The sequence below is a fragment of the Dipodomys merriami genome, unplaced genomic scaffold (genome assembly GCF_024711535.1).
Source record: "Dipodomys merriami isolate MVZ:Mamm:240054 unplaced genomic scaffold, mDipMer1.0.p SCAF_24, whole genome shotgun sequence".
NCBI lineage: Eukaryota > Metazoa > Chordata > Mammalia > Rodentia > Heteromyidae > Dipodomys > Dipodomys merriami.
In genome coordinates this window covers 16,329,269-16,345,901 of record NW_027203826.1, presented here as the reverse complement: position 1 = coordinate 16,345,901, position 16,633 = coordinate 16,329,269, and the positions used below count along the sequence as shown (strand labels likewise).

The following is a 16,633-nucleotide window of genomic DNA, read 5'->3' as shown; positions in this document are numbered from 1 at the left end:
GCACCAGAATCAACTCCAAATGGATCAAAGACCTCGGAGTCAAAGCAGACACTCTGAAAACATTACAGGATGCAATAGGAGAAACGTTAGGCCTCCTTGACTCAGGCTGAAATTTTCTTAATAGAGACCCGGAAACACAACAAATCAAAGAAAGATTGGACAAATGGGATTGCATAAAGTTGCAGAGCTTCTGCATGGCAAAGGACATAGCTAGCAAGATCAATAGAAAGCCCACGGATTGGGAGAAGATCTTCACTATCCATACAACAGACAAGGGTCTCATATCTAAAATATACTTGGAACTCAAAAAAATTAAATCTCCCAACTACAAATCCTCAAAGAAACAACTTCCCAATAAGTAAGAGGGCTAAAGACTTGAAGAGAAACTTCTCTGAAGAAGAAAGAATGATGGACAATACACACATGAAGAAATGCTCAACCTCTCTAGCCATAAAAGAAATGCAAATCAAAACAACATTGAGATACCACCTCACCCCAGTTAGATGGCTATAATCAAGAACTCTAACAACAACAGATGCTGGAGGGGATGTGGACAGAAGGGAACCTTACTTCATTGTTGGTGGGAGTGTAAACTTGTTCAACCACTTTGGAAAGCAGTATGGAGGTTCCTCAGAAAGACGTCACATAGATCTCCCCTATGACCCAGCAATCCCAGTTTTGGGCATTGACCCAAATGTTTACAAACAAGACCACACTAAAGCTACCAGCACAACTATGTTTATTGATGCATTATTTACTATAGCTAAGATATGGAACCAACCCAGATGCCCCTCAGTAGATGAATGGATCAAGAAAATGTGGTATATATACAGAATGGAATTCTATGCCTCCATCAGAAAGAATGACATTGCCCCATTTGTTAGGAAATGGAAAAACTTGGAAAAAATTATATTAAGTGAAGTAAGCCAAGCTCAAAGAAACATAGGTCCCATGGTTTCCCTTATTTGTAATATCTAGTATATGTATGAGTCAAGCAGAAAAGGTCAGATAATGTGATGTTAGGAAAATGAACCCTTAGATATGTATTTAAATGTTTTTTTTCTTTCATTCTTTTGTTTCTAACCCATTTATAAGATTATTTCTTTGTTGCTTTGTATGTCCCTCCCTCACAGTATAACCCCTGCTTTCACTATATTTTATGTCGTTATAATTTGTGGAGGAGATGGGGAAAAACAAGTCATTTAAGGATACAGGTGGACCCGTTGAAACTATGAGAAGTACAAGTTGTCATGTCGAAAACGAACTTTACAACTTTGTTGCAGGGGGGGGGGTTGCAGGGGGGAGGAGTTTCATGGGGTGGGGGGGAGATGCTGGGAAGGGATGTGACAGGTAAACAAAGGAGGAGGCTGCAATGCTTGATAGGAAATGTACTCATTATCTTGCCCATGTATTTGTAACCCCTCTGTACAGTGTGTTCACAAAAACTAAAAATTAAAATTAAAAAAAGAAACAATAGCAAGAAAGAAAAAAAATAAAAAAGATAAAAATACATTTGATATTTTCTCCTCAGAGAGAATATGCATCACATATTAAGTTGATAAGAACAAATAATATACTTGATAATAGCCAAAAGGCCGAGAAGAGATGAAATATTTATAAACAATAAATTTGGGTGAGTTAAGTTATCTAATCATAAGACTAATGATAGAAAAAAATGAATAGTATTGCTATTCCTTTTAACATTATGTGTTTGAGTGAGTGCTCATCTTGAGTCTAGAACAAAGGTTCTAGGGGTTATTTATGAACTTTTTATTGAAAGTTAGCACTATATCATTTGAACCAAATGCTCTACTTTGGGCTTTTTGGTGGATAAATGAACATCAGAATCTCATAGACTTTCCTGCCCTGGTGGTCCCTGAACTGCAATCCACAGATGCCATCCTCCTAAGGAGTTAGGGCTACAGGTTATATTCAGGACCTGAGACTCTTCTATAAAATTACAGAGACAGGTATTGAATTGCTGCCTTTAAATACAATCATTGATAATGAAACCAAAATACAACTTGATGATGAAAACCAAAATATCATATTATTCTGATAAGTAAAAAAATACTGGAGAAGTCAAAAATTTCCTTTCTTATAATTAAGCCACGTGAGGTATCCACATATCTAAACTTGTATCACCTTAATAATAAAATCTTTTCTATACTTATGCTCCAATGTCAGCTGAAATTCAAGCCAGTTAGTTGGCAATCATGTCTGTAAATGACATTTGGACTTTTTGTATTATCTTCATATGACCATTCCCATTAAAAAAAGAAAGAAAGATAAGATTTTAATTTTAGTGATTAAAAAACAGAAAATGAAAATTTAGAACCCAATATTATAATGTGTTCTAATCTAACTGGTTGAAAAAGTTTACACTCCCACCAACAATGCAGTAGGGTTTCCTTCTGTCCACATCCCCTCCAGCATCTGTTGTTATTAGAGTTCTTGATTATAGCCATTCTAACTGGGGTGTGGTAGTATCTCAATGTTGTTTTGGTTTGCATTTCTTTTCTGGCTAGGGAGGTTGACCCTTTCTTCATGTGTCTATTGACCATCCTACTTTCCTCTTCCAAGAAGTTTCTCTTTAAATCATTAGCCCACTTATTTATTGGGCAGTTGTTTCTTTGAGGATTTGTTGTTGGGGGATTTAATTTTTTGAGTTCCAAGTATATTTTAGATATGAAACCCTTGTCCATTGTATGGCTAGTGAAGATCTTCTCCCAATCCGTGGGCTTTCTATTGATCTTGCTACCTATGTCCTTTGCCATGCAGAAACTCTGCAACTTCATGCAATCCCATTTGTCCAACCTTTCTTTAATTTGTTGTGTTTCTGGGTCGCTCTTAAGAAAACTTTGGCCTGTGCCAAGAGACCTACTGTTTCTCCTATTCCATCCTATAATGTTTTCAGAGTGTCTGCTTGACTCTGAGGTCTTTGATCCATTTGGAGTTGATTCTGGTGCAGGGTGTTATATAAGGATCTAGGTTTAGTTTTCTACAAGTAGTTAACCAATTTTGCCAGCACCATTCACTGAAGAGGCTGTCTTTCTTCCATTCTATTTTTTTAAAATTCTTTTTCTTTCTTCACTTTTTTTCTTTTTTTTTCATTGTGAAAATACTGTACAGAGGGGTTACAATTACATGGGCAAGATAGTGAGTACATTTCTTATCAAGCAAGCATTGTAGCCTCCTACTTTATTTACCCTTCCCATCCTGTCCCATTCTCTCTTTCCCCCCCCAACCCTTCCCCCCCCCAATTTGTAAAGTTTGTTTTTGACATGACAACTTGTACTTCTCATTGTTGCAACAGGTCCACCTGTATCCTTATTTAAACGACTTGTTTTTCCCCTTCCCCTCCAGTAATTATACTGACATCAAATACAGTGAAAGCATGGGTTATACTGTTGGGGAGGGACATACAAAGCAACAAAGAAATAATTTTATAATTGCGTTAGAAACAAATGCATGAACGAAAAAAAACATTTAAAATACATATCTTAGGGTTCATTTTCCTAACATCATCTTATCTGACCTTTTCTGCTTGACGCATACATATACTAGATATTGCAAATAAGGGAAATCATGGGACCTATGTTTCTTTGGGCTTGGCTTACTTCACTAAATCCTGAAAGAAACAACTGCCTAATAAATAAGTGGCTAATGTCTTAAAGAGAAACTTCTCTGACGACGAAAGAAGGATGGACAATAGACACATGAAGAAATGCTCAACATCCCTAGCCATAAAAGAAATGCAAATCAAAACAACATTGAGATACCACCTCACCCCAGTTAGAATGGCAAAAATCAAGAACTCTAATAACAACTGATGCTGGAGGGGATGTGGACAGAAGGGAACCTTACTTCATTGTTGGTGGGAGTGTAAACTTGTTCAACCACTTTGGAAAGTCGTATGGAGGTTCCTCAAAAGACTCCACATAGAGCTCCCCTATGACCCAGCAGTCCCACTTTTGGGAATTTACCCAAATGCTTACAAACAAGACCACACTAAAGCTACCAGCACAACTATGTTTATTGCAGCATTATTTACCATAACTAAGATATAGAACCAACCTAGATGCCCCTCTGTAGATGAATGGATCAAGAAAATGTGGTATATATACACAATGGAATTCTATGCCTCCATCAGAAAGAATGACATTTCCCCATTTCTTAGGAAATGGAAAGACTTGGAAAAAATTATATTAAGTGAAGTTCCATCTATTGTTTTAGCTCCCTTATCGAACTCCTGATATTCTCCTATCAATTGTTTAGACAAGTTTTGAAATAGCTGCCTTTATAATATTTGATGAGGCAACCAAAATATAAGGTCATATTCTTCTGATAAATGAAGAAAGGAATTGAGAAGTCAAACTTTTTCCTTTCTTCTAATTACCAAGTGTATCACCTTATTAATCTGATCTTTTAAAAACTTACCTAGCTTGCTCCATTTATTTAACCAATATATTGGAAATCATGTTGTAAATGGCTTAGAATGGTTTGTGCTTTCTTCATGCTACTATTCCCATTACAAAAGGAAGAAGGATGAGAGAATAAATTTTAATAATTCATAACTAAAAAAATAAAATGAAAATTTAGAAACATAGATTATAATGGGTTCTAAAGTCTTGACGGTTTTTAAATATTTGTACACTTTTACACGTACAAACAGGGCTCTGGATCTTTTGAAAAGGCTATGAGAAATAAGCAGGATTGACCACTCCTGGCCCTCTGGGTTCTGTGAGACATAGTTTGATGCAAGGGTATCATGATCTACGAGTAATAGAATCAAGCCAATTTCTTGAGATAAAAGGGTGGATCTGAAGGTTGTGAGAGAAACACACTCATACCTCATTTTATAATATCTAATTTCTAACACCTCAGGGGATAAGTGTGAAACAAGAGATATAAATACATTTGTGCCAGGCTCAAGCCTGTAATCCTACCTATTCAGGAGGCTGAGTTTTGAGGATCGAGGTTCAAAGCCAGCAGGGACAGGAAAGACCCTGAGAGTCTTATATCCAATAAACCACTAGAAAACTGGAAGTGGCGCTGTAGCTCAAGTGTTAGAGCACTCGTCTTGACTTAAAGAGCTGAGGGACAGCGCCCAAGCCTAGAGTTCAAGCCCCAAAACTGACAGAGAAAAAAAAAACATTTGTAAGAAATTTTAATTTAAAGGCTAAAGAAAGATGTAAAATTTCCAAATTATCAGTAATAAACAATTACTTTTTCTTTGTTATGCTTAGAATCAAATGAGAATTTGTGGACTAAATATGTTTTCTATCACCGATTTACTTTATTTTCATCTCAGGAAATATTCTACAAGACAAATATCTGGATAAACCACTTCTTGGCACATACACAAGAGGAATGCATGTCATTAGCATACCATAGTGAAAATAAAATCCTCAAGTTCACTTCAGAACTATTAAAATATTGCAGTAGTACTCATATTAGCCAATTCATTGAATCAGCCTTGGTGCCAATCAACAAATGAAAATATAGGAAGATGTGGATTTACAAAATGAAGTGTAATTTAACTTTACGGAGATGAAATGATCTCAGGTACTGAAAACAAACAATGGGGACCATCAAGTTAAATGAAATCTTAGAATTAAAAATATCTAATTCATTTTTGTAAAGTAGGTAAATGAGGTAAAGAAGAATTTAAAGAAGTTGAGGACATGGCACAAAGTTTGGGCATTTTATAAAGGGAGTCTGCAGGAATAGGGAGGGTGGAAGAGTGATAGTGATAAGTGAAATGCACTTATGAACATATCAAATGCCATAAGGAAACTCATTAATACTGTCACAAGAAGCAGAAGTGTTGGAGGTGATGAGATTGAACAAAAGTGTTCATGTATTGGAATACCACAATAAAACCTCTCATTTTCTAACTTTAATTTAAAGTAATAAAAATGTAGAGGTAATCAAAATCAAACACAAACACATAATATCTAGGTTGTCACTTTATTGTAATTAAGTATTAAAAATAATTTAAAAATCAGATAGTTGGTAGTTTTAGAGTTGTCATTGATTTTTGTACAATAACATGAACAGTCAGCAAGGTCACAGGTATAGATGTGTATAGTCACGCATGTCTTTCTTGTGCTGTTTTTAAAGCTTGTGCCTGAAATTTTCCAATGTTTGAAAAGTTATAGAAAAATAAAACCAGTAAAATTGTTACTACTTTTTTCCTAGCTCGGATTCTCTGTAGACAACGGTTTTATCACTGCTTTATATGTACTACCAAGGTGAGTTAGAAATTGCAGATTCAAATGATGTTTTATTTTACTCACTTGGGATCTAAGCTGTCCTGCAACATAGCTCTTCACGTGGAAAGGACACAGTATTGAAAGAAGCTTTGAGATAACGTAAAGAAATTTTGCTCAGGTTTGCTATTTTATTATGGAAATGAGAATTTATAAAAAATATGATATTATCATCATATTTTGGATTAATTACTACTGACTACAGAAACATTAGCTTCCTAGTGATATTTTTATTTTTTTTCCTTTGGCCACCTTCTCACTAAAATATCTTAAACTGTACCCTTGGTCATTGTAAGAAATATGAATGACAATCATATAAATTTTGCATTACATCAAAGTTCCACTGAGTTGATTATATATCTCTATTGTTAGGATAGGATATACAAAGAAAATAACAGTCCATCTAGAATCCTCATTATCCCATTTCCTAAGGGAAAAATGGGTAACATATAAATTATAGACTAAGTTCTAATGAGAGTTCTACATACAAGTGGTGTTTGCTGTTAGTGGACTGAAATAAAGTGTGGTGTGGATCTTCTTGCTTTCTTCTTCCTCAAGTGTTTTCTTGGTAACTTAACCTATTTAAAAGAAAAATGAAATGCAATTCTCTTAAATAATGGTATTTTAAGTAAAACATAATTTTAGTTATGTTAAGGCTTCAGATATTTTTGTGGTACATTTTTGCCTACTTAGCCAATGCTGTTTTTCTCAATGCAGTTGAAACTTGAAGTAAGTGTTTTCTGAGAAGCAAAACTTCATTTGTCACTGACCATGGGCAAAATAATATATTGGAAATAACAAAGTTTCATTTCCAGTGGGAAGTTAATGTTAGCCACACATACCTTATGATAGTTCTCACATGTTTAGTGTTAATAACCACATATCCTTCAGATTAATAAGGAATGTTACAGAAGTTCCTCTTCAGCAGTGTATTGTTAACAAGATTCACTTCTCATTCTTTAGAATGAATCTTAAATACTTGGTTTAGTTATGCTTGTTAACAAGGAGATAGAAGAGCTTTTTAATGAAAAATACCATTTTCTTCTCCATATATTAAGATCATAAGCTTTATTGAACAAATTTAAACAGCCAATTACAAAATTTAAGAAAAATATATTGCCAATTTTTGGTGGATGTATATTGATTATGTATTGTTTTGAAAAACCCTGTTACATGCAAATATAAAAATGCTATCAATATCTTTCTTATTTTTTTAAATGCCAAATTTACAAGCTTTAGTACAGAGGAAAATGATCAGTTGATGTGGAAATTAACATTTACTCTATGAAAATATTTTTTCCAGAATCCAGTATACCTCATTTATGTTCTTATACATACTGTTTTATTTTCATAGTCTTAATAAGCATAGGTGTAGGCAGATAATTAATAATACTTTGAATTGTGATCACTTGATGATGTGAGAATTTATATGAGAATATTTTTGAATCATTTTCATTTACTTAATAATCATCCTTTATTAATTACTTGACAAAAATTATTTGGTAATTCTTTATACTTTTCTACGTGATATTTCATTGTTTGAATATGATAGCAGTAAAGGTTTATTTTGTCCAAACTATGGGCCACTCTGAGGGAAGAAAAAGAACACTCCCAGAGTATTCATTGTTGAAATATCTCTTAGATCTTAAACAGGATCTTGTTACATAGCCTACACATGAACTCATAATCTTACTGCTTCAGCCTCTTATGTACTATTATAACCAGCAATTTCACCTAATATTCTTTATTATTTTTAATTTTTAAATTTGTTTTACTGGTCTTGAGGCTAGAGGTCAATCTGTGTGCTGTTTCTGAGATTTTTTCTCAAAGGTTTTGGTCTATCACATGAATGAAAGCTCTACTCCCACCTATTTGGTGATTAATAGGAAATGAGTCACATGGGCCTTTCTACTAAGCTGGTTTGAACCACAATCCTCAGAACTCAGCCTCCTTAGTAACTATGATTACAGGCATGAGCCACTAGCACCTGCCTTCTTCTGATACTTACAGGAAGTCTTACTTAAACTTGACAGGGGAAAAAGGGATAAAGATGATAATTTCATGAAATTTACATAAAATATGTGTGATTTGTATTACTGGTTCTATATATTTCACCTAATCAAAGAAAAGATTCAGAGTTTTCACTAAGAAAAATAAAGCCAAGTGAGACCATAGAATATACATTTACCTTTCATTTTGTAACCTAGCCTTTACCTGTGACTTTTCTATCCAAGATGTGTTGTTAAAATAATTTGTTTAGGAAATAACAGAAGAAATTCCAAAACTGTATTAATTTTCAGACTTTAGATTTTTTCACACAGTGTTATGGCTAAGTGGGTTATTAGGGTAAATTCTAATGTTCATATTTAAGAGTAGGTATTCGAGTCTTAGAATCTTAGGCACTCAGGAGGCTGAGAAGCAGATGATCATAGTACAAAGCCATCCTGGGCAGAAAAGTCTTCCAGACTCCATTTTCAAAATAAACAACAAAACTTAGGCTGAAGATAGAGGGATGAGAATGTTGAAATGGGTGACACTGATTATGACACATTGTATTCATAAACTGTTGAAGCACAATTCCTTGGTACAATTAGTTAAAGTTAATAATTTTTTAAAGCTAGGCGAATGGCATGGCTCAATTGGTAGAGACCCAGCTGAGCGAATCCAAGTAAACATGGATCTCTGAGTTAAAATTGCAGTACCAGAAAAAAATGAAATCGAGGTAGTATTTAATATTTAACATTTATCCAAAATAGAGATATTTTGAAGAGATGACATAACAATCCTACATTCTTTTATTTCATATTTTATTTCTTCTGTGTATATTAACTCCTAGGATTTCCTGAAAGTCTCTAAGTATATACACATACATAGCCTATATAAGTAATGTAAAATAAATGTCTCTAAGTATGTCCACATACATAGCCTATATTAATAATCTATGTATTATACATTTGTATAATTGTATTAAACACATGCAATTTGAAAACATACAAAATATAGAATGAGATAAATAAGACAATGTGCACCTTAAGAAATTAGTATTGAGACAGTGCAGTCTACACACATAAATATGGCAGAGTCAGAGTAAAACAAGTGCCTGTCTGTGCATGAGAAATCCACGATCAGCTCCCACTGACTACAAAATCCAACAATGGTGCATGCTTGAAGGTAATTGGCAGGGGAATTTTCCAGGTCCTCTAGTTAATCAAAGTGCTTCTTTATGAAAGGAAGGGTGAACAGGAGCAGAAATAGGAGTACAGAAGATGTTTCAAATGGAAGTTTTAGAAAGTGAACTCTCCATGTAAAGTACCTAACATAGTTCATCAGCTTCCAAATTATCTTTATTATGAATTTCTCCATTCCTGCGTTCCTTGTTTGTATTTTTTTCCCTAACCTGTGTTTATTGGCTTATTTCTGCCAGATAGTTGTGGAAAGAAGCGATGGATCTCTACAACCTTACGACGGTGACTGAGTTTATTCTCCTTAGACTCTCTGACCTCCCTGAAGTGCGGTACCCCCTCTTTGCGGCACTTCTCATCATCTATCAGATCACCTTGGTGGGTAACGGGACCATCATCCTGGCCATTACTATAGAGCAAAAGCTTCACACTCCCATGTACTTCCTTTTAGCAAATCTGTCCCTGTTAGACATATTTTGTCCTTCAACTACTGTTCCCAAGATGCTCCAGAACCTTTTGACAGAGGACCACAGCATTTCTTTTGTTGGGTGTGCTTTACAGCTTTATTTCCTGGTGGCCCTAGTGGGGACTGAGGTCTTCCTGCTCGCTGTCATGGCTTATGACCGGTATGTGGCGATATGTTTTCCCCTTCGTTACACCCTCATCATGAGCCATGTTCGATGTGCGCAGTTGCTGACTGGGACCTGGGCAGCTGGTTTCCTCAACTCCCTTCTCCACACAATGACCACCTTCAGCCTGTCTTTCTGCAAGTCAAATCGAGTTGGCCAGTACTACTGTGATATTCCTCCAGTGGTGGCCCTGTCTTGTTCTTCCACTTACATGGCAGAAATGGTACTTTTAGTGGTTGGTGGTGTCTTGGGTACTAGTGCCTTCCTGATCACCTTGATCTCTTATCTGTACATCATCTCCACCATCCTGAAGATCCGGTCAGCAGAGGGGAAGCGCAAAGCCTTCTCCACATGCGCCTCCCATCTCACTGTGGTTTGTTTGTTCTATGGCACCGTCATTTTTAACTACATCCGCCCCTCCTCCAGTAAGCATTCCCCTGCCAGAGACAGACTCATCTCCATGTTATACGGGGTAATGACTCCAATGTTAAACCCCCTCATCTACAGCCTGAGAAACACTGAGGTGAAAGGAGCCCTCCGAAGATTGCTGTGTTTCTGAGCATGTTTACACAATGTAATATGAAAACTGAGTGCTTTGCTTTAAACTCACCACTTCCCATACTACTAGTGTGTGATCAGACAATTATCATGGCAGCGATCCATCTTCCACCTCTAGAGAGAAGAATATTTTACATATTGACTATTACTTATGTAATAAAATCCTTTTGGTCTTCAATTATCTATTTTCTACCAGACATGTTCCTAGCTGTATGTATCCCCATTACTTCTGATTACAGATCCTGTTTCCCAGTCTGCTGATGAATTTACTATATGTTCATTGTCTACGTTTTTGATTCTCAATTAATCTGTGGCATTCTGCATCTCCTTCTTTTGTGTACTGTATTTGAATTTTCACTAATTTATATGATCACACAACTAGTAAAATGTTTATATATTATTGAATTGCTTTCTATTTTCTCCTTTAGATTTTTAGCAATATCATTAATATTCAATCTTTTCACATTTCTTAAGTCATGTGTCTATTACATTTTATTGTGTGACTCTTTGTTATCAATTACATTTGCCAAAATCTCATCACCCAGTAGAGGCCTCTCTTAAGGCAGGTTAATTACTTGTCATTTAATTTTAGATGAATCTGTTCAATCCATAAACACTTGAAATTTAAATGACATTGTAAGATTATATTACTTATAGTAATACTACTGTAAATTTAACATTTGCTTTATTTTAATTTCTTCATTTATTCTCAATAATATTGTATGTATCTGGCTTACTTCATGTTATCTAATTACAAATGGTGCAATTTGCGAGGTGTTTGGTAGGTCCTGCCAGGTTATCCACCTTATTGTTGGCTATGCCTCAAAATTTCTTACTATATTTATGTGGTTCTCTGGTAAGGGGCCGTTTCTTCACCAGTATTGTGTTCTTGTTGTTTTTCTATATTTCGTACATTTTGAAGTCTTCTGTAGTGCTGGTTTAGTGGAGACAAATTGTTTGAATTTTTCCTTGTTGTGGAGTTTTTATTTGTCTATTGGGTATTAAAGAGAGCTTAGCTGGGTATACTATTCTTGGTTGGTGTTTGTTTGCCATTAAGGAGTCACATAACCACATTCCAGGCTCTCCTTATTTTCATCATCCTGGCTGAAAATTCTGTAGTTATTCTCACTGGTTTTCTTTTATAAGTCCTTATTATTTTCCCCCTGACAGTTTTAAGATTCTTTTCCTTAGTCTCTATTGGTTCTGTGTGGATTTATGCTCTGGTGTGTTTGGGATTCTAAAGGCTTCTTTTATTTGAATAAGCCTATTGTTTTGCACGTTTGGGAAGTTCTCTTGATTTCTGTTAAATACATTTGCTATCCATTTACCATCCTTCTATTCACCTCTAGCAATACCTATCCATCTTGAATGAGTTCTTACTGCATCTTGAAGTTCATGCCAGCTCCTTTCTTTTTTGGTGGATTTGTTGTGAACAATTGTAACTTCTGTGTAATATCTTCTATGTCTTCTATTCTGGACACTCTCTTTTTCATCATCTAATCCATTATCAAAACTTTCAACTTTGTTTTTTATTTCATTTCCTTCTAATGGAGCATTTTTGATGGCTTCTCTTTCATTACTGAAGCTTTGTTTCTAGTGTTGTATAGACTACTTTCTTGATTTGATTATCTGTGTCTTCTGTCATATTCTTTTTTTTTTGTTGTTGTTGCTGGTCATGGGACTTGAACTCTGGGCCTGAGAACTGTCCCTGCACTCTTCAGCTCAAGGTTAAGGCTCTACCACTTGAACTACCGTGTCACTTCCAGTTTTCTGGTGGTTTATTGGGGATAAGTGTTTCTCGGACTTTCCTGCCAGGGCTGGCTTTGAACCGTGATACTCAGATCTCAGCCTCCTAAGTAGCTAGGATTACAAGCATGAGCTAACTGCATCCGGCTTCTCTCATATTCTTTAGCTGAGTGATTATTGTTTCAATTCACTCCCTTTCTTTCTGTTGGAATTCATTTAGCTTTCTGTTTGTGGATTCCACGCATTGTTCTAATAATTGTTTATTAGGTTTATCACATTCATACATAGCCTTGTTTAAGCTTTCTATCTTCTCATTAAATATACTTATCAGTAGTGTTTCTAAAGTGTTTTGAGAACTATCTTCTACATCCTTTATTGTCTGCACTATTGCCTGGTTATTTTGTGTGTGAGTTGATGTTCCTTGATCCATCATTTTTTCTTGTGCTTCTTGATGTTTTCTGACTATTTGGAAACAAAAGGAAATTGCAAATGATTTAAAGTAAAAAAAAAAAACCCAAACACCAACAACCATGAGCCCTACAATTGCTTAGACTTTAAATAAGAAGTTTGAAAACAGAGATAAGTATTTCTCTATCTCAATACTCCACTTTTGTTTGATGAGGGTATTGTTGGTCAGAATAGGAGCTTATATATAGTTGTATCCAGTTGTATCCAGTGAGAGAATCTCTTGTTAGGTTCAGGATAAATCAAACCAAACCAAATAGATAACTGGATGATCCAACTAGACAGAGTTACAATGGAAACAAATACAGTCAACTAACAGATAAAAACTTAGGAATCTATGGAATGGAGAGAAGTATCAGAGCTAAAGGCAGACAAGTTAAAGTGCAATTAAATGAACTAGAATGAAATATAAAGAAAAAGAAGAACAAAAGAATAAAGAACATGAAAAGAAGAAAATAGTAAAATCTAAGACATAAAAATAAAAATATAAAAAATAAGAAATTTAACAATTAAAAATATAGCCAGATTAAGTATGCACACAACTAAGAAAGAGGCCTAGCAATTACCTTAGGTGTATGTAAGACTAAACAAAACAATAACAAAACTGAATTCTTAAAGCCCCAAGAATAACAAAAAGTAGACTCTCCAATTTGTTTGGGGGTCCTTGTGTCTCCCCATGTTCATTATGCAGTCTCTCAGTGTAATCTCTAATAGTTACTATAATCTGAACCTTTTTTTGTAGCCAAGATCTTGGCAGTATGGGGTAAGAATAGGAGGCAGGATGTGGAGTTCCTTATTTGATAGTTTGGGGCATCTATACTGTTTCATAGGTTGGGAGCTGAACTGCTTAATTGCTTGGGGTTTTGGATATAGTTGGATTCAGAATCCTTCTTCATATGGGGTGTGTGGATGTTACTTAGATTCCCACCCTCAGTAAATTTGGGACATAGATTGGTTTTTAAGGCATGTTTGAACATTCCTTTTTTTGGGGGGTGTCCAGTCGTGGGGTCTGAACTCTGGGCCTGGGTGCTGTCCCTCAGCTCTTCAGCTCAAGGCTAGTGACTTGAGCCACATCACCACTTCCGGCTTTTTTCTTTTTGCTTAGGTGGTGCTGAGGAATCGAACCCAGGGCCTCGAGCATGCAAGGCAAGCCACTCTACCACTGAGTCACCTTCCCAGTCCCATGTTTGAACATTCTTATAAATCAAAGTGAACAGATGAATTCTCTAATCAGTTTAATTGAGTGGCCAGATTAAGTTTTGCCTTACAAACTTGCATTCTCTGTTGGTCTCCTCTCAGTCTAGATTAGTAGTGGGAGGTGTGTGGTTCTTGCACTACAACTGGTAGGAGCTGGCTCTTACCTGAAGCCGACAGTCTGCAGAGCACTTGGGTGTGGGCAGAACTGCGGCCTATCTGGAATCAATATCCTTCTTGGATTTGGAAGGGTGGCTAGTACCTGATTTCCTACTCTTAGCCCCGCTGGAAATCGCTCTTGGTTTGTGCAAGCTGACTGTTTTGTTTGTTTTTATTTTATGTTTTTCAGTGAGATTTTAGACTTTTGGTTTAATGATTCCAAGGTGCTAAGCCAGCCTGGAACGGTGCTGGTATTGGGCTGGAATGCCAAGCTTGATCTGCTCACTGCTGAGAGGAGGGGCTGCCACGCTCGGGGCAGGTCTTTAGTTTCCCGCTGAAGATGGTGGTCATGGGTTTCATAATACTTTGCCCTTCTCAAAAATGGCACTATTTCTTGGGCAAGTGTTAGCTAGGTGCTGTATCAGCCTCTTTACCATTGTCAAAAATGGCGTTATTCTGGGTGCTGTTTTCTGGGAGGGAGGAGAATTCCTTTTCTGGGGTACTTAAGGTTCCCACTGATGCTCTGGAGCATTGCAATGTAATGAGTTGTTTTTTATGTCTGACTGTGCTGGCTCAGCTGTGGGTTCCCATTCCTGCTTTCTCCCATGCAGTCTCTCTCAATCCTGTGGTGAAGGTAAGTGAAAACCTCCAGGCTCAGGCGCTGCTGCCACCACCACCTCCGCTGCCTACTCTGACATCTCTGTCCCCTCTAGTAGCTGCCAGCAGGCACGGAATTCTGTGTTTTTATGCAAGCAGTTTATAATCTTCTGTGGTATATATCTCTGTCCAATTACAGCTTACTTGGTGTGATTCTTCAGACATGATGTGGAAAGCCTGATGAGATCCTGTAACTCAGCTGCTTCGTAGACAGCTTAACCTGCTCCCTTTTCTATTTCTGCCATCTTCCTGCTGCATCCAGATTCTTCTACCCTATTGCTCAGATAGCTTTTGAAATTGCTGCAGTTACATCTAGCACTTGATAATGAAACCAAAATTCCTGGCCACATACTTCTGATAAATGAAAAAAAATGGAGAACCAAACCGTTTCCTTTCTTGTAATTACCAAGTGTAATACCCATTTCACTGATCTGATGTTTTCTATTCCCCTCCAGCTAGCTCCATTGTGGGATGGAAACGGAAACCAGTGGATTAGAAATTATGTTTGGAAATGACATCTGGATGGTTTGTGCTATCTTCATACTACTATTCCCATTACAAAAGAAAAGTAGGATAAGAGAATACATTTTAGTGATAACTTTAAAAAAACAGGAAATGAAAATTTAAAAGCAGAGATTAGAATATCCAATGTAAATTCATTTTTTACACATGCAAACAAGGTTCTGGTTAGTTCTCCTGAAAGAGCTATAATAAATAAGCAAGAATGGCCTCTTTCTATTCTCTGTTTCCACCCTCCTATGGGATCTTTCTCATTCATTCAACCATGATGTTCTTTCTCATAAGATGCTTATCCGTGGCTGGCATCAGGCTAGTTTGGACTTTGCACTTTGAGAAGTGTGATTTTAATAGACCTCTTTTCTTTATAATATACCACCCCAGATATATTGTTTTAACAGTGAAAATGGACTGATGCAGACATGTGGATGATTTGAACTACCTTGATTGGAGTTTATAGGTGGTTGGAGCTGCAGTGCTCACTTGGATTCCTGGGGATCTGGGCCAGGCCTTAATGAAAAGAAGCTGAGAGGACCACGTTTGGTATTTTTAGCTGGCAGTCTATATCTGCACTGCTCTAGTGTAGAAGCAGATGACTTCTATAATTTTGCTTAACTGTCACTTTGAGAGTCATTATTTGATGCAAGTGTATTATGATCTACAAGTAATACAATACTCAAACCAATTTTATGAGAAAAACGTGAGTTTGAGGGTTTGTGATAGGACACTCATACCACATTATATAAAAGGCAACTAAGGTCTATATTCCAAACCCCATGTAAAACAAGTCCAACGTAAAACAAGAGCTTTAAGTACATTAATAATTTAAATATAATGGCTTAAATTAAAAAAATTAATTTCAATATAAAGGCTTAAGAGAGATGTAAAATTTCTAAATTATCAGTGACAAAAATTTCACAGTTTCTTTGAGATGGTGAGGATCATATCAGAGCCTATGTGTGCAAAGTATGTTTTTATTTTCTTCCCATCTCAAGAGATATTCTGAAAGGCAAACATCATTACATACCATGTCATGCACATACCCAGAGGAATGTTAGTCAAAACTATTAAAATATTGCATCACCACTCATCACAGCTATTGCATGCATTCAGCCTAGTTGCCATTCTACAAATGATTTCATAAAAAATGTGCTATATATGCAATGGAGTATAATTTAGCTTTAATTAAATATGAAATTATCCCATTTGCAGAAAATTAAAAATGTACACCATCAGGTTAAGTGAAATCTGC

General features: G+C 36.0%; 1 protein-coding gene and 1 pseudogene across 1 annotated transcript; one reads left to right on the top strand and one right to left on the bottom strand.

Annotated features, from left to right (window-relative positions):
- Positions 1-1,496: 1,496 nt before the first annotated feature.
- Positions 1,497-1,607, bottom strand: LOC138835890 (U2 spliceosomal RNA; annotated as a pseudogene).
- An 8,111-nt stretch (positions 1,608-9,718) lies between these two features.
- On the top strand, positions 9,719-10,645 carry LOC138835542 (olfactory receptor 5V1-like). The gene has a single exon (XM_070034031.1). The coding sequence runs from the start codon at positions 9,719-9,721 to the stop codon at positions 10,643-10,645; it is 927 nt and encodes a 308-aa protein (XP_069890132.1).
- The last annotated feature ends 5,988 nt before the right edge of the window (positions 10,646-16,633 follow it).

Excerpts from the sequence above, each read along its gene's own strand:
- LOC138835542 (XM_070034031.1), top strand. The coding sequence starts at position 9,719 with ATGGATCTCTACAACCTTACGACGGTGACTGAGTTTATTCTCCTTAGA.